General features: G+C 36.6%; 1 protein-coding gene across 2 annotated transcripts; it reads left to right on the top strand.

Moving 5' to 3' along the window:
• The first annotated feature begins 560 nt into the window (after nt 1-560).
• mctp2b (multiple C2 domains, transmembrane 2b) lies at nt 561-23242 on the top strand. 2 transcript variants are annotated; one of them, XM_053634552.1, is made up of 22 exons: nt 561-782; nt 1841-1900; nt 2955-3075; nt 7085-7227; nt 7545-7621; nt 7707-7818; nt 7958-7990; nt 8098-8265; nt 8989-9119; nt 9926-10112; nt 10243-10336; nt 10408-10510; nt 10720-10822; nt 11047-11148; nt 11239-11313; nt 11400-11519; nt 12616-12729; nt 15433-15471; nt 16109-16218; nt 16365-16474; nt 18702-18799; nt 20335-23242. In XM_053634552.1, exons 1-22 carry the CDS (start codon nt 753-755, stop codon nt 20401-20403), a joined length of 2199 nt encoding a protein of 732 aa, XP_053490527.1. In that variant the 5' UTR covers nt 561-752; the 3' UTR covers nt 20404-23242. The 2 variants fall into 2 exon arrangements, with proteins under 2 accessions (XP_053490527.1, XP_053490528.1); XM_053634553.1 differs by having other exon boundaries at nt 7961-7990.
• The last annotated feature ends 1606 nt before the right edge of the window (nt 23243-24848 follow it).

Here is a 24848-nt window from a genome sequence, read left to right on the forward strand (position 1 = left end):
TTTGCCGTTCTGGTAAATCTGAGGTTCATACATACAGGGACAGTGGCATTTCCACAATATGGCCGCTTGCCTCTTTGTAGGCATTAGTGATGTATGTAATGGAAGTATGCTGTAGGCAATAACATGTGGGTAAATTGGACATGTCTGTTTTGCATTAATGAATATTCCTTGGTTTTTAATGTGTAAAGTTGTAGATATGTTAGGTTTTTTCACATTTAATTATTTATGATTCAGCATATAAATGTTTTCAAATGACATGTTCAGTGTTTTCTCTAATCTGATTCTGAATATCTGTTGTTTTTAACAGGCCTTGAAGACTTTCTCACTCTTGTGTATGAGTCCTTGATCACTTCCCCTGCCCACAGACGCACACGCACAAACAAATCCTCCGTATGGAACCCAGTGCAGGATCCAAAAAGACAGTATGGGGTAACCTGCGCCAGAAAGCCAAGCCGTTGATCCACTACGTCCGCGGCAACAGCCAAAGACACATCAGGTCACAGGTTAGACCAGAGCGAGTGTTGGACCATAGGACCAGCTCTTCAGTGCCTTCTTCCCCTTCCCAACCAGCCCGGCTTCCCGCTGCCAGCAGTCCCTCCACACCTGTCAATCAGCCTGTGTTAGAGACAAGGGGCGGGGCCCAGTGTTCTGAGTCGCCAGCTGGGCCTACGAACTTATCTGATTGGATACCACAGGACTTGGTGGATGGCGGTGTTGATGAGGAGCAGGACTTCTTGGACGCTGTAGATGAGATGGAGCTTCTCCCAGAGAACTCAACAGAGGTGCAGTATGAGTTAGTCATTTCTGTTTTTATTAAATGTTATGCTAAAAGCATCTTGCTCTGTAATATTCTGCATGTTACTACTATAGCCTTTACTTGCAGTTCGAGAAATGTAGGATTTTGAGAACTTGGTGCCACATGGTGTATTTGATCTTTATGCCTACACAATCATGTTCAGGTATCGTTCACTACACTGTCATATACACTCCGGATATGTATGAGTGTTCAGGTGTTACATGGTTGAATAAGCTTCTGAATTTCTCATACGGTTAGTAGACTTGAAATCCTTGTTCACGTGCTGCAAAGTAGTTTACACCTCACTTTCTATTACTACCTCATGTATTTATCTTCAGATAAATCCTAGCTGAAGTTGGTAATGCGGAGTAAAACAAAAAAAAAAAAACAGTTGCTGCTGGTTTCCTAACTTTAATCCAGTTATCATTTATGCAACAGCTGCATGTAAATGTTGGTTAAGTACGGTACAGTGGAGCTGTGTTAATGGCATTAATAAATACTAAAAGGCATCTGTGCAAATTACTTGCAAAGCATGGCTGCGAGGTGGAGGCTGGTTGGACCGATAATGTGCTTAACTGGAATAACCGTTTCTCTGCTGCAATAGCTCTGAATTAGGCAGTTTTTGCTGTAACAGCCTTGAATTAGTCCTTGTGCAGGTTTGATTATTATAGTTGAAGAGAAGCTTTATTTGTCTGCCCTTTCCTAATGTTTCTCTAAATCTTTACAAAAAATTATTATTAAGTATTAGTCAAGATACATTTACGGATTTTATTTAATTAAAGCGTTAACACTTTAATCAGTTAGAATGCAATGGAAAGTGGAATTCCTTAGCCCCATGGCTTAAAATTTCCTGGAGTGAAGGTATTTTTAATAAAGGACTGATTAGGACTAACATGCTTTGTTGCCTTTTACTGTTTCCAACTTTTTTTCTTTTTTTTTTTTCTTTAAAAAAAAAATCCTTTGCAGATGTGTGTGTGTGTGTTCTTAATACTGGTGGGGTAGTATAGCTATTAAATTTAAGAATCTCTACTTTTTATACAACAGAGGAAACGGGTTGAGAACCACCATGACACTGATTCTTTCCATGGCCCTGAGCAACCTGAAGTGAGTAACATTATAAACAACAGTTGTGTGTTTATTTATATGTTTGTTATTATCTTGTATTAATGGCGTTGTAAGTGGATGACTGAACAAGACCTGATTTTATTTAGATATTGGAATTTGAGGATACAGCCTAAAGTCACTTTGATCTTGGAAGGAATTTCTGGCTGCCTCACAAGAACTGTTTCAATGCTGAGCACCAGAGCATTCAGTTCCCGTGCCTGGCATTGAACCTTGTCCATGACTCCATAAAGTCCACAGAATGTTCACACCATGACTTTACAGCTGCATGGATTAATGGACATAAGCAGTTCTAAGATAATATAACCTATGATAATATTCGGTAGACAGAATATTGGTGTTGAAAATACTTCTCATTGATAAGGATACACAGATTACTAAAATTTCATATCTGGGATTATTAAGGTCTTAAAGATTCTCCCATATGGAAGACAGCGTAAATACAGCTTTCTAAGGCAGGGGTTCCCAAACTTTTCCAGGGCAAGGCCCCCCAAATGGCATTAACATTTGACCGAGGCCCCCCTTTTTGCAAGATGTCTTTAAAACACATTAAAAATACACACTTGGAATATATCCCCCTTTTTTTTTTATTAATAATTACATCTTTACATTACATTAGGAATTGATTGTGTGTGTGTGTGTGTGTGTGTGTGTGTGTGGTTGTCTGAGAGTGAGAAAGAGAAAATCATGTATTTATTTATTTTTCACACCAAATTGTTGAGGCCCCCGGGTGCCCCCTGGTGGCCCCCATTTTGAAAACCACTATTCTAAGGTTCCTTATTTGAACCAAATGTAACGGTAATATTGCTTGTGATATTCTCAGCAGAGGTAGTTCCTAATTCCTGTTCACTAAACAAGTCATATGAAAGAATAACGTTTGATCAGCAAAGACGGGTAGAGATGTTGTATTGTTTATATGCAGTATTGTGAACTGTTAATTCTGTTGATTAGTTAATATGGTAAAATGCTAGATAATTAGCATGGTAAATGAAATGACAGTTTTTAAAAGTCTTATCCTGTCCTCCTTTGGTTTTAGGTCATGGACAAGGCCGGGGAGAGCGGGAGTCCCTGTGAGCAACATAAGGAACCTCAGAAATCCTACCTGCTCTCCATTAACCTGAAAGAGGGCCGAGGCCTTGTCATCAGAGACCGCTGTGGTAAGATTCAGAAACAACCGTGCCACTTACAATTCCCAAAGGGAGTGCAGATCTTGAAGACTGCTTATAAATACAAGCTTTGAGTGAGGAAAACTAAATTGGGGGATAGAAAATGCAGACGGAAGAAGCAAATCATAGCACTTGATCCAGTGCATCCTATATTTTGCACATTGAACTAGAATTGCAGTGGGAGAAAGCATCAAGCTTAGGTGTAAAAACACTGTTAAGAGGTGCAGCAAGTGACTGGACAAGGCACTGAAATGTTTATTTTATTTTATTTTTCATAGTGTGCACAGAGTTAATTGTGCACACATTTTATGTTGCTACAAGATACTAGTTACTAATTGGGGTTATGAAATCATAATGTGTGCTCCAGATGTGCTATTTTGAGATGAATTAAGATAATGGTGCCAATGTTTTTGCCCGTTCGGTGTGTGCTGCTCACTTGAATTAAATGCTGTTGATCATTTTATTCCTGTTCAATTCAGTCCTCAAGATAACATTACCACACATGCTGTCTGTCAATGAGACTCTGACCCACATGATCAGCTCATGGTTGAACAACTGTTCAAGCAGCACATAAGTCTGTAGTTACTGTGGTCTAGGTACCAATGTGCATGAGTTTAATATTCACTCTTCACACACACACACACACACACACACACACACACACACACACACACACACACACACACACACATAGCTCAAGTCTGAATAGTTTGCAGAACGGCGCTATGACTTTACCTTCCCTGTTAGCTTTATTAGCTTCAGAGCTATTGTGTAAAACTAAATAAGTATACCTTTTACACTGATTAGCTACATAAGTAGGAATTTAAGCTGAATTTTCCATTTAAGCATCATTAATATAAGGGCATTTCCTTGTGTAATCATTACTCTTGTGGGAGTTTTCCTTCACAAGGTCAAATGATCTCTGAGCTTATCCCCTTCAGTTGCTGGTGAATCATTTCAACACTTCCTTTAAAGCAGTTTAGATGTTGTTGCTAAATATTAAGCTTAAGTTAAGCTAAACTACGTGTCATTGTGGTATTGAACTATACAGGAAGTCTTGGAGTAATGTTTACTGTCATCTGTAGACTTAAGAGGAACAGACAAGAGGTTTGGTTTTTTAATTAATCCATTAATATATGAATGAATTTTACTATGAATTCATTAATATATTAGTATGTTGTCAGCACCACGTCGGTTGTGCCTTCGTCGGTGGATTTTCGTGGATGTCCGCTTCTCGGTTGGTCCACAACATTAGCAGTCTTTTTGAATTTGTTAATAAGTCTGGCAACAGTGTTGTCCATCGTGACCTTGGGACAGCTTCCAGATCGAGCCATGAGAATGATTTCAATATGTTCTTCTTTTGTCAAAGCTATCTGGAAAAGAGATATATATTATATATATATATATATATATATATATATATATATATATATATATATATAGAGAGAGAGAGAGAGACTTTTGGGACACCCTGTATTTTATGGTTACATGTATACGTTTGCAAACTTTCCCATGAGCTATGTAGGATTGGCAGTTCAGCATTGTTAGAGAAAGTGCAAGCACATTCTTCATTCTCATAGACAGCATTCCACGTAGCAGATCAAAACCTGTCCAAGTACACACCCATGGAGTACACCCGCACCCTCCTTACTGTTGCCTCACCCCTCTTCCTCTGTCCCAGCACTCAAGAGCGCCACCTTGTTCAAAGTCTACTTGTCTTGCATGGTTGTCAATGCAGTTCAGTAATTTCTCATTTTTCATGATGACTTTCTCGTCAGGTTTTTCCCCTTTTAACCCGTGACATATTTTCTCATAGTAAATTTTTCCCCAGCTGTGCTGGATGTGTTCTGTAAAAGGTTGTTGTTAAAGGATGTGCTTTACATGTGTATCCTTCCTTTTTTATTTAACTTGGTTAGTTTGCTCTGCAAGAGGAAGCTGATTTCAAATGAAACGCCTTGTTTAAGTGTTGCAAACAATCCAAGCTGAAATATTTGCTCACTTTCATTGGACGGATCCAGGATTTAGACATCAGTCAGCTTTGGATATTGAAAGTGCTTCAGCTTTGGGTGGTTTATATGGCTGTTAGTGTGCTGAATTGGGCTCAGAAGCATTTAAAGAAAGATATAAAGGTGTTTACCTGGCATCAGAAATGGCATTGAAATGAAAGCTAGCAAGATTTCAAATGAAAAGCAACTGGCTCCTGATTAGTTATTCGACTGCATCATATGTTTATAATATATTCAGGTGTCTGGCAATGTTACGACTTCAGCTGTCAAATTAGAACGTATACTTGTATGCTCATTAGCATGCAGATCACTAAATATTGTTCAGACTTGTCTAGATAAATTTGTCTCTATATTTATCATTGTTTCTATTATTGCTCGTGTTTTTATTCTGACTTTAATAGTACATTTTACTTATTAATATGCTTTCACGTTCACTGTTGTCTCATAGATCGGTTTTAGCACTAGCGACCTCAGGAAACGAGGAGGTTTGAAGTCATGTTGCATCTGAAGTATTGACCACATCCTTCTGTGCATCAGTGAAGGGTTGCACATAGTAGGGAGGTGTCTTTGAACTCTGACATTTCAGCTTTTCTATATAGTAAAACAAATAATGTAAACTAGCTTACACTACATCGCTGTGAGGCAGAAGGTGTTGAGTAATTTACTATAACAGCAGCTTTGACAGTAGCTCTGGCTATAAGGCAAATCCCTGGTTTAGATTAATAGACTTGTTCTAATAGATGTTCATGTCTATTTTAACACCCTACACAGGATGTAATCATGATGGTGAAGATTTCTGAGAGGAGTCGTTTATGTAGCCTTTTTGAAAGGTGTCTCTAGTGTTGTTGCACATGCAGTCAGAGGTGAAGCTGGAATTTTACATTTTCCAACAGGGGAAAGTCTTCAGTGCAGAGGACTTTGCACCTTTGTGGGGTTTTTTGGTAACATCTCTCAAGAGAGACTGACTGGTGATGAAACGGCTGATTATAGCTGTTATAAGTGATAGCTTGTAGCTGTTATAAATGATAACATATCAAAAAACCGTATCGGGTTTTTCTGAGTTTTTTATTTTTATTTTTTATTTTTTATGTCTTTTTTGATCGTTTCGGCCAAAAATGCTTGATTTTGCTCCGGATTTTTGCGACATTTGCGATGCAATTTGCGGAGCTTTTTGGTGTTTTTATTTGCTTAAAACTACTTGAATTGGTGAAATTGTTTTGTACAGTTTTGCACACAGTGATGTTTGTCGGTAAATGAGACATTTTAGCTGCACTCATACTCAACGCATGTGAATCGAAGAGGGCTTTGGCTGAATGCGCGTTGTGATGATGTCACATGACACGCCTTGACCCAAATCTGCGGAAAATCTGCGAGTTTCCTTGATTTTGCGCTCATTTCTGCCATCTTAAAATCGCTAAATCCTGGAAGGACTGGTCATAACATAAGGGATAACTTATAGCTGTCATAACATAAGTGATAAGTTGACAAATTGCTGTAGTATAAGAAAAATGAAACACTTCAGGACATTTTGTTTCAGAATAATTATTAAGGTTGAGGTGGTAACAGCAACTTTACCTCACGTTGGCCTATATCATATCATCCAGTCACTGATTATTTTCAGCAGCACGCCTCCAAGTGTTTTTATTTATGTGTTATGTAAAATTAGTGCCACTTATTGAGCTGTCATTTAAAATCCAATGTGAATCATGAACACTCAGTGGTAGTTTGTTGAACATGAGCTTTACTTTGAATAAATGTGAATGGTGTTTATGTATGCATGGTTTTTTGGGGGGTTTTTTTATTTTTATTTTTTTACATTTCCTGTATTTGGGTGACAACAAAATTCTCATCTCGTATCATCATATCTCATCTCATCTCACTTTGGCAGTTCTGAACTTAAAAGCTTCTGGTCACTGCCACAACACCTCATGCACCTCAGCTACCACTGCTTCTCATATGATAGTCTTGATTGGTGCAAACCACCTGTTTTTCAGGTACGAGTGACCCGTATGTGAAATTCAAGCTTGAGGAAAAGACGTTGTACAAAAGCAAAGTGATCTATAAGAATCTCAACCCAACCTGGAATGAGTTTTTCTCCTTCCCCATCCGTGACCTACAAAAGAAACTGCACATCAAGGTATCTACAGATTTTGTAAAATACTCATGCATGCTTATGTGTTTATTAGAATTGATTGTTTGTTTGTTTTCATTATTATTAACTGTTTACATTTATGCCATTTGCCGGATGAAAAAAAAAAAAAGCAACCCAAAGCAACTTGCATTTATCTTATTTATATGGCTGAACAGTTGAAGGTTAAGAGCCTCGCTCAAGGTGGCAGCTTTGTGGTGCTGGAATTTGAACTCAAGACCTTCCACTCTATAGTCCAACATCTTAACCGCTGAACTCCCACTACCACCAAAGCACCTTTTAATATCTGTTACTTTTTTCTTTAGGTCTATGATCGAGATCTGACCACAGATGACTTCATGGGCTCCAGCAGCGTGCTCCTGAGTGAACTGGAACTTGAGAAGTAGGCAAATAAAAACTAAACCCAATTGACGTGACTATGCGTTTCAGAGCACAAATTTATGCCACTTTGTATTTTTCTTTTACAGGACAGTAGAAATGGTACTACATCTCACTGATCCCAACAGTCTGGAAGATGACATGGGTGTGATTATCATTGACATTAGTCTGTCAGTCAGAGATGGAGAAAACAAACAAAATGTAAGAACCAAAATTAGTAAAAGATACTAAATTTGCTTTTTTTTTTTTTTTAGTATTTCATCCATGCTGCCATGATGCTCTTGAATCTGTAACTGAAGTTGTACTTATACTGTCTGTTTTGTTTATCCTTGTGGTAAAGAAGTGGGTTCAGAAGAGAAAACGAAGTATGAAGGTAATAATGCTGCAACCTGATTTGTTTTAGAATGTGAGGAAAAATAAAAATTTCGTTATTGTTTACAGTAGATGGTGCACTGCATGAGTTTTGCTGTTGTGTTGCAGGCGAGCTCGTCCCCGCAGACCCGGCGTCTCGCTGAGTCTCTGAAGAAGAGCCAGCTGTGGTCTGGAGTCCTGAGCATCACGCTGGTGGAGGGACACAATCTACCTGACGATGGAGCTGGAGACATGTTTGTTCGCTTCAAACTCGGAGAACAGAAATACAAGAGCAAGGTACTGAAATGACAGAATTTTTACTTTCTTGTAACATTTTGAATGTTGTAAAAAAAAATTGTATAGGCTCACACTCTTCATATGTCCTGACATCATATTTAGGGGTTATTACAGTACTCAGTGGAGGACATCTTGTTATATAGTTTATATGACATGGCATAACGATGCAGGAATGCGTTAATAGGAAGACATTTGGGATTCAGACTAACTGCATCTTGGTGGAGCTTCAAAATACAATATTCTTTTGTAAAGTCTGTTAATTGTGACCTCATGAGGTTTTTATTCTGCACATTGTACAACATTACTGTTATTTGATTTAAGAAGAGAATGATATTAAAATGCTTTAAGTGGTAAGTGTCTTAAGTGTGAAGTCTTAAATGCATCTTATGATCTTCAACAGTTTTGTTGTGCATCAAGATTTGTTTTTGTTTTTTTTTTAACCATACCATACCCTAATGATCAGTAAACTCTCTATTCTTAAAATGTTAGTCCCCCTGTGCGGTAATAAAGAAATGCTTCATTTTCTAGTTTGATTTTTGTAGATATAGACCAGGGTTGTCACATCTTGCTCATGGTGATCGGTTTAGTTTAGTTAAGTTTAACCCCTAATCTGATCAGATGAACAAGGTCATTAGACAAGTCTAAATTAACATCCAGTTCAATTAGGAATGAAATGAAACTTCCCTCAGATTTCCTGATGTACATTTTCCCTCATTATCACAGAGTCAGTGCAAAAAGGCTAACCCTCAGTGGAGAGAGAGGTTCGACTTCAAGCAGTTCATTGATGGGCCAAACTTTTTGGAGATAAGTGTCTGGGCCAAAGAGGGCCGGAGATACGAGGAATGTTATGGACAGTGAGTGGTGTAAATGTTTATGTGCTAAAGAACTGCTGGTAATAAAAAAATTGACACATTTTCCCCAGATACGGAGTCTGAAGTTTGGTACCGAAGCTACGAGGCGAAAGTAGCTATCATATAAAGAAAGCATGTGACTAACAGTTTAGCATTGTGCAAATTGTTTTCTAGATCTTTGCCTCCAGGGACATTGTTTGGCTACAAACACTAACAAACATACAAACGTAGTTTCATAAGTTTTTTACTAAAATAGAAATCAAATTGGAGCTTCATCATCAACGTCATGCCTTCAAACCTCAGATGTTTAGGTTACCTAACTGATCTAAACTGAACTGTTCTTTGGAGAATTACGGTTCTTAATTTGTGTTTGGATTTTTATGATAAAGGCATAAGAGGTAAAACCTTTAGAGTTCTACATCGAACCTTTAAACAGCCAAAGATCCTTAAACGATGAAGGATGGAACCTTTTGTCAATATTTGTCATGTAAAGCAAGCCTGTTTTACAGACTACAATAACTCAGTTTGAGGCGAGTTTGTTACAGTATGCTTTATGCAGTTTATACAACGCTAAACTGGTAGCTATAGTTTTCTTTACTTGTTAGTAACATTAACCTTGTAGTTCCAGTGCAGTTTTAAAGAAGCAAACATTGGATACCAAAGATGTCTTCGCCTGTTTATTGGGAAATTGTGTCAATTTTGCCCTTTTTTTTTTCTCCCAAACATTTAGATTTTCCACTAGTATCAATTCATGACTAAGACGCTTGTCTCTCGCAGCGTTATTTATGGCATGTGTGTGATGTGTTCAGGTGTGAAGTTGACATATCTGCGCTGAAGGAGAACAAATGTCAGTTGTTCACGTGTAGCTTGGACCAGTGTCGAGGCAAAGTGGTTTTCCTCATCACTCTGACGAGGTGCAGCGGCGTGTCCATTACTGACCTGTGTACGCCCCTACTGGACGAGCCACATGAGAGAGAAAACATAATAAACAAATATGTTCGTTTCTACTCGATGCTTTTCTTTCCTTTCTTTTTATGAACATCTTTAGAAACACTCTATGACGTATATTTATATACTTTATAAGTATATATTCATAACTTCTGTACTGTATGTACTTCCTCCTTAGAGCTTCAGGAGCTCCTTGAAGAATTTAAAGGACATCGGCTTCCTTCAGGTCAAAGTGATCAAGGCTTCAGACGTCATGGCTGCAGATTTAAATGGTATATACAGTCCTCGCACACTTTCCGTGGTCAACTGTCAAGTCCTGAATGCGAAATATCTCCTTTTGTAGGGAAGAGTGATCCGTTCTGTGTGCTGCAATTGGGAAATGACAGACTGCAGACTCATACAATCTACAAAACTCTTCACCCTGAGTGGAATAAAGTCTTTACATTGTAAGTGGCACCATTCATGCTTTCATCAGCAGTTAAACATCGAGTCCAGAATGAGTGATTGGGTGTATGTAAAGAACAGAAACTACAGGGCTTGCTGTTATAATCAATGACAGGCTGTTATGGTGCTGATGAAGACACTCAAGGTGTTTAATTCCTCTTATACCGCAGCAGTTTGCCAACACGTCTATTATAAATCTGTTTGTGTTTAGTCCAGTCAGAGACATCCATGATGTATTGGAAGTTACAGTCTTTGATGAGGATGGAGACAAGGCCCCAGATTTCCTGGGGAAAGTGGCCATTCCTTTACTCTCGGTAAGTAGCGGAAATCCCTTTTAGTTTACACATACTTGCTCAATGAGTATAGCTGTCAAGAAGTGAAGAATGGATGCGGTGTGTCACGATAAATGAGGTCATATGTATATGTAAACAGCAGCTGCATATAATGCCTTTAAAGAGGTTTGTAAGACAGTTGCAATGAATCAAAATGATCAAAGTTTATAATGATAGATTAAAAAATGTGTTTATCTCTGTAACAGGTACGTAACGGCCAGCTGATTTCTTGCCCGTTGAAGAAAGAGGACTTATTAGGATTATCCAAAGGAACCATTTTGTTAGAGCTTGAGGTCATGTTTAATCCAGTAAGTCGGATTTGCTCCAAGCATCTGTGTGTTGGTTAATTTACTTCTATGCAGACCGATGCTTTCTTTCCTCATTTATACATCAATTAGATCAAAGCAAGCATCAGGACCTTCAACCCAAAGGAGAGGAAATTCCTTGAAGACAATCCGAAGTTTTCTAAAAAGGTGCAATATCATGCAGATATCATTGAGGCCATCAGACTGTAGGGTTTCGGTCTGTCAGAACTTTGCAAACTTCTCATTTCTGTTAGGTCCTGGCAAGAAATGTTCTCCGTGTGAGGAACATCTATAGAACGTTGAGTCAAATGTTGCAGTATATCAAGAGCTGTTTCCAGTGGGAGAGTGTCCAGCGGAGTATCTTTGCATTTGTGGTGAGTCCAAAGTCATTGTGAAGCAGAAAACACTTGATTTTTTCCTCTGTTCTGAAGTTCATAAGACAACAAAAAAACAATGCGTATCTTGTCATGATACATAGAAATTGGAAATAGACCAAGCTCTGTCCTGAGACTCTCCTGTGACTTACAAAGTCCTGACACTGGAGACTCCTTCCATAAATGTTGAATAGAAATCCTACAGAGAACTTCATGTTATCAACAATTACATGTTTTAATAAACAACTGCATTAATGTAAACTTATTATTGGATTTACAGATGATGGTACGGTCAGAGCTGCTGTTATAGAAAATTAATCAACACCTTCTGACCAATCAGATTTGAGAATTCAACAGCACTGTGGCCTAATAGTTAATATTATTTGTAGTATGATTTGTAGTAAAAATAATAATAATAATAATAATAATAATAATAATAATAATTAAATCAGACATGCGGAGGGGGGCATTGCATTTCATGAAAGATTTACAGGATAGTATCTAAAACAGTCAAGTTCAATTTTAGGTTGCCTTACAGCATCCCATTATTGCTCCTGTGACTTTCATGTAACAGAATTCGGCATGAAATCAGAATTAGATATCAGCAGACAATCAGAGCTTTCATGTTGGTATCATATAGAAAATAAAATGCACAAGCATGACCAGTGCATCCCTAGTTATATAATCACTTGTCACATTGCAATTATTTACAGAAAATTATCCGGAAATTACAGAAATGCAAGTTGGCTGCAGGGTTTGTTGTCACTGCTTTTACACTCATTGTGCTCCACTGTATAGCTCTGTTTGTTCACATATACACGTACAGACAGCATTGAAAGCATGAACTCATCACCTGTGATGGCTGATCAGTCACTGTTTGTCGTCTTTCATTTTACAGCAAGGCCAGTTCCACTCTATGGAGCTTTATATGTGATGATGATTACGTCAAACAGGAAGGGATGGTTTTTTTTAGCAAGGCGTAGTTACAGGAAAAGACGCTGATTATGCCTCATTATGAATAGGCTAACGAGAAACTAAACAGCAATCAGTGTCTGTACACTCATTCCCTCACGTCGTCGTCTGTCTTCTCCTCCAGATCTTTGTGCTCACAGTGTGGTACTGGGAGTTCTACATGTTCCCTCTGTTCCTGGTCATACTATTCATATGGAACTATGCTCAGGTCGCCTATGAGCGGGGCGGCCAGGAAATGGTGAGTTCCAACGTCAAGACCATGACAAACAACTCCACGAAACTCACTCCTCAAAGATTAGCATCTTTCATACATATTAAACGTATCTCAGAGTTGTCAAAAGGTTATGAAAACATTTTTTATGATACATGATATCCAAGATTGGGAATGACTCAAAAAGACAACAGAATTAAAGAAATACTTCTTAAAGGATTACTCACAACTTTTCTTCTCTATTTGCACCGCATAATTACAAGGTGTATCCCACTGGTGGATATTTCAGCATTTTGTAGTTTGTTTAGCATATAGCTGTTGTGTACACAAGTCCGACTGGTTTACCTGGTTTTGGAGTCAGCTTATTAAGTTTTGCTTATTATAGAATGCATACGGCTTATCTAGCCGGTATTGAACGACGAAATGTGACTAAGCACTATACAAAAGACAAGTGTGGTCTAAAACCACTGACACCTAAATTAAATGTATTTTCTGACACAAATCTACGGTTAACACTTAGATAACCCACTGGGTCTTTTTCATTTGCATATAGCAATATTTACATTTATATGGTTGGCTAACAGTTTTGTCCAACGCAACCTACAGTGCTATAGAAAAGTATTTGCTAATTTCTTCTGTTTTTGTGTGTATCTCATACTAAATAGTTTTAGATCTTCAAACCGAATACAACTTAAAACAAAGGCAACCTGAGTAAACACACAATACAGTTTTTAATTTATTATTTTTTTAATGAGGCAAAAAAAAAAGTACTCCAACACCTATCACCCATGTGAAAAACTAATTGCTCCCTTAAACTTAAAATCTGTTTGTGCCACCTTTAGCAGCAATGACTGCGACCAAACGCTTCCAGTAACTGGAGATCAGTCTTTCGCAGTGTTCTGGTGGAATTGTGGCCCACTCTTCTTCGCAGAACTGCTTTTGTTCAGCCACACTGGAGGGTTTTCGAGCATGGACTGCCTGTTTACGGTCCTGCCACAACATCTCATTTGGATCAAGTCAGGACTTTGACTAGGCCACTCCAAAACTTTAATTTAGCTTTTTGTTAGTCATTCAGAGGTGGATTTACTCCTATGCATTGGATCATTGTCTTGCTGCATAATCCAGTTGCTCTTGAGTTTCAACCTACGGACTGAAGACCGGACATTCTCCTTAAGGATTTTCTAGTAGAGAGCAGAATTCATGTTTCCTTCAATTATTGCAAGTTGCCCAGGCCCTGAAGCAGCAAAGCATCCCCACATCATCACACTTCCTCCACCATGCTTCACCTTAGGTATAATGTTCTTTTTGTGGAATTCTGTGTTTGGTTTACGCCAGATGTAACAGGACCCCTGTCTTCCAAACGGTTCCACTTTCAACTCATCAATCAACAGAACATTCTCCCAAAAGGTTAGAGGATCATCAAGGTGTGTCCTGGCAAAATTCAGATGAGCCTTAATGTTCTTCTGGGTTAGCAGTGGTTTTCACCTCACCACTCTTCCATGAATGCCATTTTTTCCCCAGTGTTTTTCTGATTGTGGAGTCGTAAATTTTTTCACATTAGATCTCCACCTCCAGTATTCCTCAATCTATTTATTATCAACAATATATCAAGAAAAAAATATCAAATTGTCAAATAATATCTGTTTTATAATTAATTTATTGTAAAAGGTTTATAGGTTCGCTACTGACCCGAGGTAGATAATAGTGTAAGTATATTTTTCTGCACAACTTTTATTCCTCAAGGTGGGAATGTTTGGTAAACAGATGTAACGTGTCAATATCATAATGACTCCAGACATTAAAGAAACATTGCAAAACTTGACATAGCTCAGCGATTTACTGAAGAACGAGTTTCTAATCAAATATTAGCTATTACATTTTAGTTGATTGATGGTGGATCTGATAATGAAGCTGTCACCAGAAAAAATATTGATTTTGATGATTATGAACACGATAGTAACCTATTGAGAGTAACGTATTGAATTATCCAGATCCTGAATATGAGCCAGATGCTAAATTTACCAAAGGTGCCACATTTGCCTATCATAATATTACTTGATAATATTGTTTTTAGCCATGAAAATTATACATTATAAAATGACTTTAACAGCTGAAACGATTGAATGAAAATGCTACAAAACTTTTTTAGTGCGTAATTTGAATGGTGTGTGTGTATGTATATATGTATGTGTGTATGTGTGTGTGTGTGTGTGTGTGTATATATATATATATATATATATATATATATATATATATATATATATATATATATATATAACATACACACACAATTTAATATGAGATATGCACAAAACCCGAAGAAACAGCACTGTACATGTGAAGTAGAGTGGGCAGTGGTGGCTCAGTGGTTAAGGCTCAGGGTTATTGACTAGAAGGTTGAGAGTGAAAGCCAAGCTGCCACTGTGGGCCCCATGAGCAAGGCCCTTAAGCCTACCTGTTCCATTCTGACCGTGAACTCTGATATATGGATAAGATATGTGAAGAGATGAGTTTCGCTGTACTCTAATGTATATGTAACAAATAAAGGCTTTCTATAGTAGAAACCTAAATAAGCTGAGAGCTTGAGGGTTAAAAGCTTTAACCCCTAACTTGCTGCTGCCCCCTAGACATCAGTTAAAAACTGTTTCCAAATTGCAGGTCGTGGTTGTTTAAAATGTGGCACAATAATTTATTTAACACATGTTGTAATGTCTAACCTTTTGCTTTCAGGACAGTACAGATAGTGATGATGAGGATGAAGACGAGAAGGTAGGCTATTTTCCTCTCTTAGTATACTAACATATTAATAATCAACAACAAATCAATGAAGCTGAGTTACTCTTGCCACCCTGACATTTTCCGATCACGACAGCATTTTATTACTCTAAGCAATTAATTTTTTTTTCATTATTATTACTGAATGCCAAGTCATACTTTTAACCGTTTATAGTTACATTTCATGTTGTCTGCAACACAAGTTAATTCCTGTTATCACTTATGTTATGGAAGTTATAAATAGTCATTTCTTTACCAGCCTTTTGTCCTAGACTTTTGGTGGAAAACATACTGAAAGTTACAAAATGCTGACATTGGAGACTCCTTCTATAAATGTCAAATAAAAGTCTCCTTTCCAGAAAACCTCACCATGCTGTTTCAGTGGTTAGATCTCTTTGTGTAGGGTCTTTTATACAAGTCCATGTGAATGAACTGTTCTTATAAAAACCATCCCATATTAAAACAAATGCATTAATATAAACCTGTGATGTGAATTACAGCCAGAACTACTGTCAGATCTGTTGTTATAGAAAATGAATCATCTTCTGACCAATCAGAATTGATCATTCAACAGAGCTGTGGTATACATGTTGTTGTTTTTTTTTTTAATCAACATATATTTTTTGGATAGGAATCTGACAGAAGAGGTTTGATAGATAAGATCCACATGGTCCAGGATACTGTTGTCACTGTCCAGAACTTGTTGGAGGAAATTGCATGCTTTGTTGAAAGAATAAAAAAGTAAGTAATGATTATTTATCTCTTTATTAAGATTATAATGATTATATAAGCCACATTCTCTTGAATAAATACAGGCTCTTATAAATGATGTGTACATTTTAGCATCACATAACATTTCTCTGATTTTTAAATTTTTTTTCCCCCAGCACGTTTAATTGGTCAGTGCCGTTCTTATCAAACCTGGCCTTCCTGGTTCTCATCATTGTCACAGTGATCACATACCTCATCCCGCTGCGCTACATTATTCTGCTTTGGGGTAAGATATAAAGCAAGTGAAGTGCTGTCTGTAGTTTCTGTTATATGAGCTAGCAGTGTGTGGTTCTACGTCTAGTGGTTTTGGGCAGTTTCAGTATGAGTGTCACTGAAAGTCAGTGGATCACTTCTGACTTACAGTGTGCACCTTTCAGTTTTAGTTTTTAAACCAAAGGGTTTTTTATTTCCATTATTAACATTCATTGGGATTTTGTCATGTGTGTGTGTGTATGTGTATATGTATAATACTTAAATCAGTTAAAACACATGATATCCTCTTTAACCAGTGAAATTATAGGGTATGTTCTTAGGTCAACGTTTTCTCTACACGGATGTAAAGACTGTAGCATGTTTTAGGCTAAATACAGGAGAACATCATTTAATGTAGACTTTTTAAGAATTTTAAGAAGACTCTTAATCGCTCCGATTTAGACCTCTTAGTCTTACACTTTTCACTCTTAAGAATATTAACTCATGTATAAATCCAGGTCCTATTAAAGCCATTTGTCAGCTTATTTTCATCAGTTTTAATGTTGAATTTACTACCGAATGCAAAGAAAGAACAGTGAAGGGTTTAGTTTTTTCATCTTGAGTTTTTTCAGAATGCCCTTTTCTTTTCTTTTTTATCTTCCCGTTTTCTTCTGGCTGATTAGAGTTTGGTCGGTCAGGTCTCCAAAGTAACGACAAGAATTAACCAACTCCCCCTTTACCACAAGTACAGAAACTTGTGACTTATTTCCTGCTTACTCAGCCCCATTTTTTTTGCATGAGTAAAATTTAATCCAGTAGCATTTTTATCAGTTTATATACACCGTCGGTAATGGTGATGTTCAGCCTCCCATTTTTTAAAGAAATGAACTACAGCAAAGTGACTGCACTCTCACATCATAGTCTACACCTAGTACTGTAAAAGGATTTACTTTCTCCAGTTACTTAAAAGGCACATTAAAAACCATCTAATACATTTCCATAATGCTATATATTTAATAAGTCAATAAGATAATTAATAAGTTAATCTCACCTTGTTCAGGTTCATCAGCAGAGTCAGTGATCCTAAACAGCTAGGATTCTGACTGTCACAATTTGGAAATACATGGCTAAACACAAATACACCACACACCATTCATGGCTCACAACTTGTGTAGAAACCAAAACATTTCAACTTCCACTCTCCATGCTGCTTTCCGAGCAGTAGCACTGTTGATGAGATGGTCACATTGCTAGGGATTTGCTAATCCGTATGTGAACTGACCCAATCTGTCAAAAAACTTTTAATTGTAATTTAATTGTAGCTTTTAACTACAGTTCAATTGTAATTAGGATATACAGTACTGTATAAAAGCCTTAGGCAACACAGGAAGTGCTGTATAGTAAAGATGTATATATAAATAATGTGTGTGTGTGTGTATATATATATATATATATATATATATATATATATATATATATATATATATATATATATATATATTACGTAATATAAATAATATATAATATAATAAAGGTGTATATATAAATAATGCACATAAATGTTTTAAAAACTTCTATAAAGATTAGGAAAAAAGTTGATATTTAATATGACAACCCTTTAAAAATGAATCATTGGTCTCAGGTAGCATTTCAAGGAAATTGGCTGGTAAGTATTTCTAAGCATCTTGGAGAATTTTGGGCACAGTTCTTCTGGAGACTCAGACCGTTGCACTTCATAATACTATTGTAGATAGTCCCTGACAGACAGCATTCTTTTTTTTTTTTGGTCTGAAAAGTGGACTATTGTATAATCTCTTACCTCCTTTACTGATACAGAGAACTGTAACGATGTTTCTATAACGTTTAATTTCGGCTGGAACACTGCAAACCACTGCAAGTGGAAATACCTTGAATATAGTCAAATTTATCTAGTATTTCCTATTGTAAGATTACAATCAACCAAATTTAAGATTACTAAACTTATTTCAATCCATTTGTTCTCATTTCAAGATTAAAATAATTTGGTTTATTGTAATGTGAGTCATAAAAGAGCCATCTACGGCAAAATGAGGGTGCCTAAGACTTTTGATCAACACTGTACATTACTTTAAACTACCATTGATGAATGCTTAATAAATGACTTATCTTTGTTTACTATAAATCATTTTCTACCATTTGTAACCATGTTGCCAGGACTGCTTGTAGCTCACTAGCGCGCTCTGCTGGACAAACTGTATCATCTGTATCTGTATTGCTTTTAGGTATAAATAAATTCACGAAGAAACTACGGAATCCATATGCTATTGAAAACAACGAAGTGATGGATTTCCTCTCCAGAGTGCCTTCAGATGTCCAAAAGGTAAGGCCTTCAGTGTATCAGTTACTCTCTCAGCTGCCTGAAGCCATGCCAAAAATCTCAGAATGGTTGACTGAAAGTCATACTGGATCAGAAATCATTGTTCTAGTACAAGGGTCGGGAACCTATGGCTCTTTAAGTGATTGCCTATTAGCTCAGTGGTGGAAAAAAAATTAAAAACAATCAAAGCTAGTGTGTCAATTCAATTAAAACTACATAATTCATAATCGAAGGCCATTTGTCACGTATACACCAACCTGTGGCACAGCAACCTCAAATTTCATTGGACAATGTGCAGCTGAGCATTAAATCATAAATTGGTTGAAAGCGACATCGCCAGTCTGTTTTCAGTTTTTTATTTTTAACAAAGATGAAATGGCTAAAAGAAAAAAAGCACAACGAGTATCGTTCTTTCCAGTCCGAACGGACAGACAAATTTGCGTATTTTGAAGTCGTATTAATGGTAAGTAGTGTTCCATTTATTCTTGCTCGTGTACTGCATCTTGTATTGATTTACCATTTGATGAAACTATCATAGTTGGTTAAATGATGTCCAAGTGCCACCTACAGGCCTATTAGTGTAAGTGTAGGCTGTTAGGTCAAGCAACATGCAACATGGGAACATACAAAACGTTAATTGGCCTTTATTACATTACCACTTTTTATAATTATGCAATAATAGTAAAGATAATAATAATAATAAGACATAAAAAAAATATCATAACATAATAACAAAATATTTAAACTTTTCTCTGGCTCTTTAAAGAAAAAATCATAACTTTTTTTTTTTTGGCTTTTACGGCTCTGCCAGCTGAAAAGGTTCCTGATCTCTGTTCTCGTATATGCTTTTGTTGACTCTGATTTGTTACATATTATCATAAAACAGTATTACATTTGTTTATCATATATGAACTATCATGTACAAAATTTGCTTAATGTATACTATTTCAGCCGTGCATCTTATTTCTTAATGATTTAAACAGCTCATAGTGTGCTAAAAAGTTCCTTTTCACTAACCATAACAATTTTATATCGTTTATGAGCTACTGAACCACAGAGTATAATTTGCATCATATTTGGTTTAATTAAAGCAGAGCTCACTGCTTTTCACGTGACATTAGTTAAAATTAGACAGTAAGAAACAGATTTTTTTGGTTTGTTTCGATCACATTTCCTTAATCTAAAAGTTGATCTCAAACTCCATACAACACCATTGAACATAAATTTTTGAAATAACGAAAGTGAAATTCTGATTGAAACCCCTGCTGAATGCTGTAGAGAGCATTTACCTGGGCGCAAATTTACTCTACACTCTCGAGTGTAGGACACGGGACATGACAAAATGTCAAATTAAAATCTGTGAAACATATGAAATGCTCTGCATCATCATTGCTGATTTCATGGGAATTACTGTGAAAGTGTTCAGTTTGATAAACAATCATACTGTCCAAACATTTATTCTCTTCTTACATTGTCTTTTTTTTTTTCTTTTTTCTTTTTTTTTTTTTTTTTTACTTATTTGACCCTTGATTCTTTAGGAACAGTATATGGTTCCTAAACCCGTCCACGTTCATACTTCTTACAGAAGAAAGAGAGCTGTCCAGTAGAGATCCAGACCTGAGCTCATCTTCAACGACACTTAGTTAATATCAGTGACACTACATATCCACTCAATTCTCTCTGCTTATTTAAATTGATCATTTTTAAATCCCAATAATTTTAAAAATGATTTGTTTATTTTAAAATCAGTTAATTATTTTAAATTGTTTATTATTCTGCGTGCTGTGCAACGTTTTAAGTGACTTAAAAATCAAACTTTCCCTTACTTGGGGGGGTTACTAGTGGGTTTGTACCAGAGAAATTAATTTTAAGAAGGATTTTTAATCATCTAAGCTTGTGGTCATTTTATTTTCAGTGTCCTCCACTAATATTGGCACCCTTGGTAAATATGAGCGAAGAAGGCTGTGAAAAACTGTCTTCATTGTTTAACCTTTTGATCTTTTTTTCAAAACACTTCACAAAAATACTCTGCTCTCATGGATATCAAACCATTTCAAACACAACACAGGCTTATCCAATAAAAAATATCTTTGTTAAATTACTGGCACCCCAGGAAATTGTTCAACCATGACTTCCTGTTTTACAGGGGTATAAATATGAGCAGGGGCATCACTACTGGGGCATGAGCCCCAGTAAAATTTTGCTGTGCCCGAGTAAAATGTTTCCTGATAAATAATTGACTTGTTATTACATAACTGAATGTCAGTAAAGGAAGATGGCATTGTAATTTTAAATCTTCAGTAAACAGAGTGTTGTATTTTATTTCCACGTATTTTCGTGTAAACCCTGTGTGATTGGTCTCGCCTCCATACACTGCTGTCTTCTTTTACTGACGTTCAGTTATGTAGTGACAAACCGCTATTATAATTATTCAGGGCTAAAGAAAAATTTTCAGGGCTACAGCCCCAAAAGCCCAGGCCATGTTACACACCTGTTAGACAGCAAGGACAAACGTTGCATTTGAATGATCTACATTTCAATGCAGAATTTCATTTCTCTACCCCTGAAATAAATCTTTTATAACCTGGACCTGAATCTACAATCAAAAGATCAACAAATTACCCAGATATGGTAAAAAAAAAAAAAAACTATCAAAGCATTAACCCTTTCACACTTAGGTTTAAAATATTCCAACTGGGTGCCAGGGTGAGGTTTTTTTATTATTATTTGTTTATTTATTTATTTATTTATTTATTTAGTGAGTTATTTTTATGCAACCATTATGCCCCCAGTCCGCCACTATAAATTTTGAAGTACTTTTGTCAAATTCGTGGGGGGGCTATGCCCCAGTACTGATCAAACTCTAGAAACGCCCATGAATATGAGGTAACATTTACATTTACATTTATTCATTTAACACATAGGCCAAATTTCCTTAGTCATTCATAACAATGGGTTAGACCAAGAAATATAGCTGTGATGTGCGGCAAATGGTTGTTGAGCTTCACAAAATGGGAAGTGGCTATAAGAAAATAGCACAAGCATTGAAAATGCCCATTTCCACCATCAGGGCAATAATTAAGAAGTTCCAGTCAACTGGACATGAACCAACCTGGAATTGGACGTGTGTCTATATTGTCTATATTGGAATGGGCCGTGGTTGGATCTTCCAGAAGGACAATGGTCCAAAACATGCATCAAAATCAACACAAAAATGGTTTACTGACCACAAAATCAAGGTCCTGCCATGACCATCCCAGACCCCTGACCTGAATAAACTGAAGAGGAGAGTCCACCAGTGTGGACCTTGAAATTTGAAGGATCTGGAGAGATTCTGAATGGAGTCTCAGATCCCTTGCCATGCATTCTCCAACCTCATCAGGCATTATAGGAGAAGACTCAGAGCTGTTCTCTTTGCAAAGAGAGGTAGCGCAAAGTATTAACTAATAAGGTTTTTTGATAAACCTGTCTTGTGTTTGCAATTGTTTGATATCCATGAGAGCAGAGAATTTTTGTGATTTATTTTTTTAAACAAATGATCAAAGGGTTAAACAATTAAGACAACTTTTTCACAGCGTTCTTTGCTCATATTTTCCAAGGATGCCAATATTAATGGAGGGCACTGTATATATGTATATGCATATGGTTACTCCACAGGAACCACTGATCTAAGTTTGCTTTAAAGGGGTGGAAACCACACAGATACTGCTCCCAGATGCTATGGGCTGCATCCTAAACTGCATAGTGTTTAGCATATACTGTATACTGTATACTTGATATTTTAAGGACTCAACCTCCAAGTTGCTAATTACTGAGTTATAAGAGAGTGCAATATACTGCGATACCTGTTGTCTATTGGACCAGGATGCATTTTATGGTGTAGCAGTACATGTATGTGCAAAGTTTGTGGTTTTCACAGTAAGCCTTAGTGGTGGCGTTTTAAACTATTCATCTTTCATAGATTAATGTAACTTATAAGAGATTTACACTTCAAAATGTTGATATATTTTTGTACTTTTAAGACTTTTATAATGATTATGTGTCATTATGATTGTAAAAAAAAAAAATAATAATCCATTTTATCGGATCCATACGGAACTTTAAGAAGCAGAAGTGCCTTCTGTGTATGCTGTATAATTGTAAATAAAACTGATTTGAAGTTGTACTTTCCAAACCACATACATCTATATGTGTTACAGAGTTGTGTTGGAGATTATTGAGGACATTGACACTTGTATTTCTTGTTTACCATTGACCATACTTTTCAATTATTTTCCATATGTGTAACAACTTCTGCAACACATTACCGACTCACTTTGGTTTCTTCTCTGGGTGTATACGGGATTAATGTACGCAGTATCTTGATCTTTTGCACAGAAAATGTTCACTAAATTTGACTCACTGTTCACTGTACAGTGCTCCAGAACACAATAAACTCAGTCAATCTGCAAAAATTCCTTGTGGACCTTGTATTTGTTTGTAGATTAATGTTCAGATGAATCACAGATCACAAACTGTAAATCAGATAAAGAGTGATTTGTCCAAATCACAGAGATTATTATATGTATTAGTATTGTACAGAGAATATGTTTTCATTTATGTTCATAGTGATTTAGGTTGTCTGAATCAAACTAAAGATATGAGAGAGATTTCACTTACTTTAGGTGATCCTGAGTAATCGCCCATACTGCAGACCAATCACGCTCTCAGACCAGGATATATCTTGAAAGATTACTTTAGTAGAAGTGTTTCTGCACATTCAGCTTCCTATGAGAGATGGTCTCATTAATGAGCTTTGTAATCACTTCCTCTCAATTTCTTCCCAGGTTAGGAACCTTGGTATCATCCTAGACTCAGAATTATGCTTAACCGAGCAAATAAATTTGGTCGTTAAGAATAGTTTTGATCAATTATGGATTATTTCTAAACTTAAAACATTTTTGTCTGTTCAAGATTTGGAGAAGGTTATTCATGCTTTTATCACATCGCGGATAGATTATTGTAATTCATTGTACTTGGATCTTCCTCAGTCATCTCTTGCTCGTCTCCAGATGCTTCAGCAAGGCTGTTGACCAGGGCAAAGAAATATGATCATGTCACCCCAATTTTAGCATCGCTCCATTGACTCCCGGTCCATATTAGGATCCAGTTTAAGATTCTGTTGTTTGTCTTTAAAACTCTTAATGATCAAGCTCCTTCTTTTCTCAAAGAATCCACATTCATATAGCAGGTTTTTAAGATGTTCCGATAGGTTTCTTCTGTATGTCCCTTGATTCCATTAAAAACTAAGGGGGATAGAGCTTTTTCATTTGCTGCCCCTCATTTATGGAATCAATTTGCCTTGCACCCTCATTTATCATTTTTAAAAGAGGCTGAAAGCATATCTCTTCTCCCAAGCGTTTTTAATCTAATTTTTACTATTGTCTATTGTGTGTCTTTATTTGGTTTTATTCTGTTTTCTATTTTACTTTTCTTATTCTGTTCAGCACTTTGGTCAGCTTTGCTGTGTTAAATGTGCTATATAAATAAAATGTACTTACTTTTTGGGCCAAATGTTTACCTACACCTAAGCTAAAAAATATTCAGTCAACATGTTTCACGTTACATTACATTTGTTTTGGTAAGTCAGTTAGGGCGGGGGTTCCCAAACTTTTCCAGGGCAAGGCCCCCCAAATGTCATTAACATTTGACTGAGGCCCCCCTTTTGCAAGATGTCTTTAAAACACATTAAAAATACAAACTTCTGAATATATCTCCCTTTTTTATTAATAATTACATCTTACATCTTTACATAATATTACATTAGGAATTGATTGTGTGTGTGTGTGTGTGTGTGTGTGTGTGTGTGTGTGTGGTTGTCTGAGAGTGAGAATTTATTTTTCACACCAAATTGTTGAGGCCCCCCTGGCGGCCCCCGCTTTCAAAATCACTGAGTTAGGGCATATACTTTGTTCACATCAGAGGTCATTTTATTTCAGCATTAATTCACTATATCAGAATTCCAGTCCAAATTTTCAAAAATTGTGGATTTCTACAATTCCGGTTCCTCTAT

This window comes from Ictalurus furcatus, chromosome 10 (assembly GCF_023375685.1).
Source record: "Ictalurus furcatus strain D&B chromosome 10, Billie_1.0, whole genome shotgun sequence".
Taxonomy (NCBI): domain Eukaryota; kingdom Metazoa; phylum Chordata; class Actinopteri; order Siluriformes; family Ictaluridae; genus Ictalurus; species Ictalurus furcatus.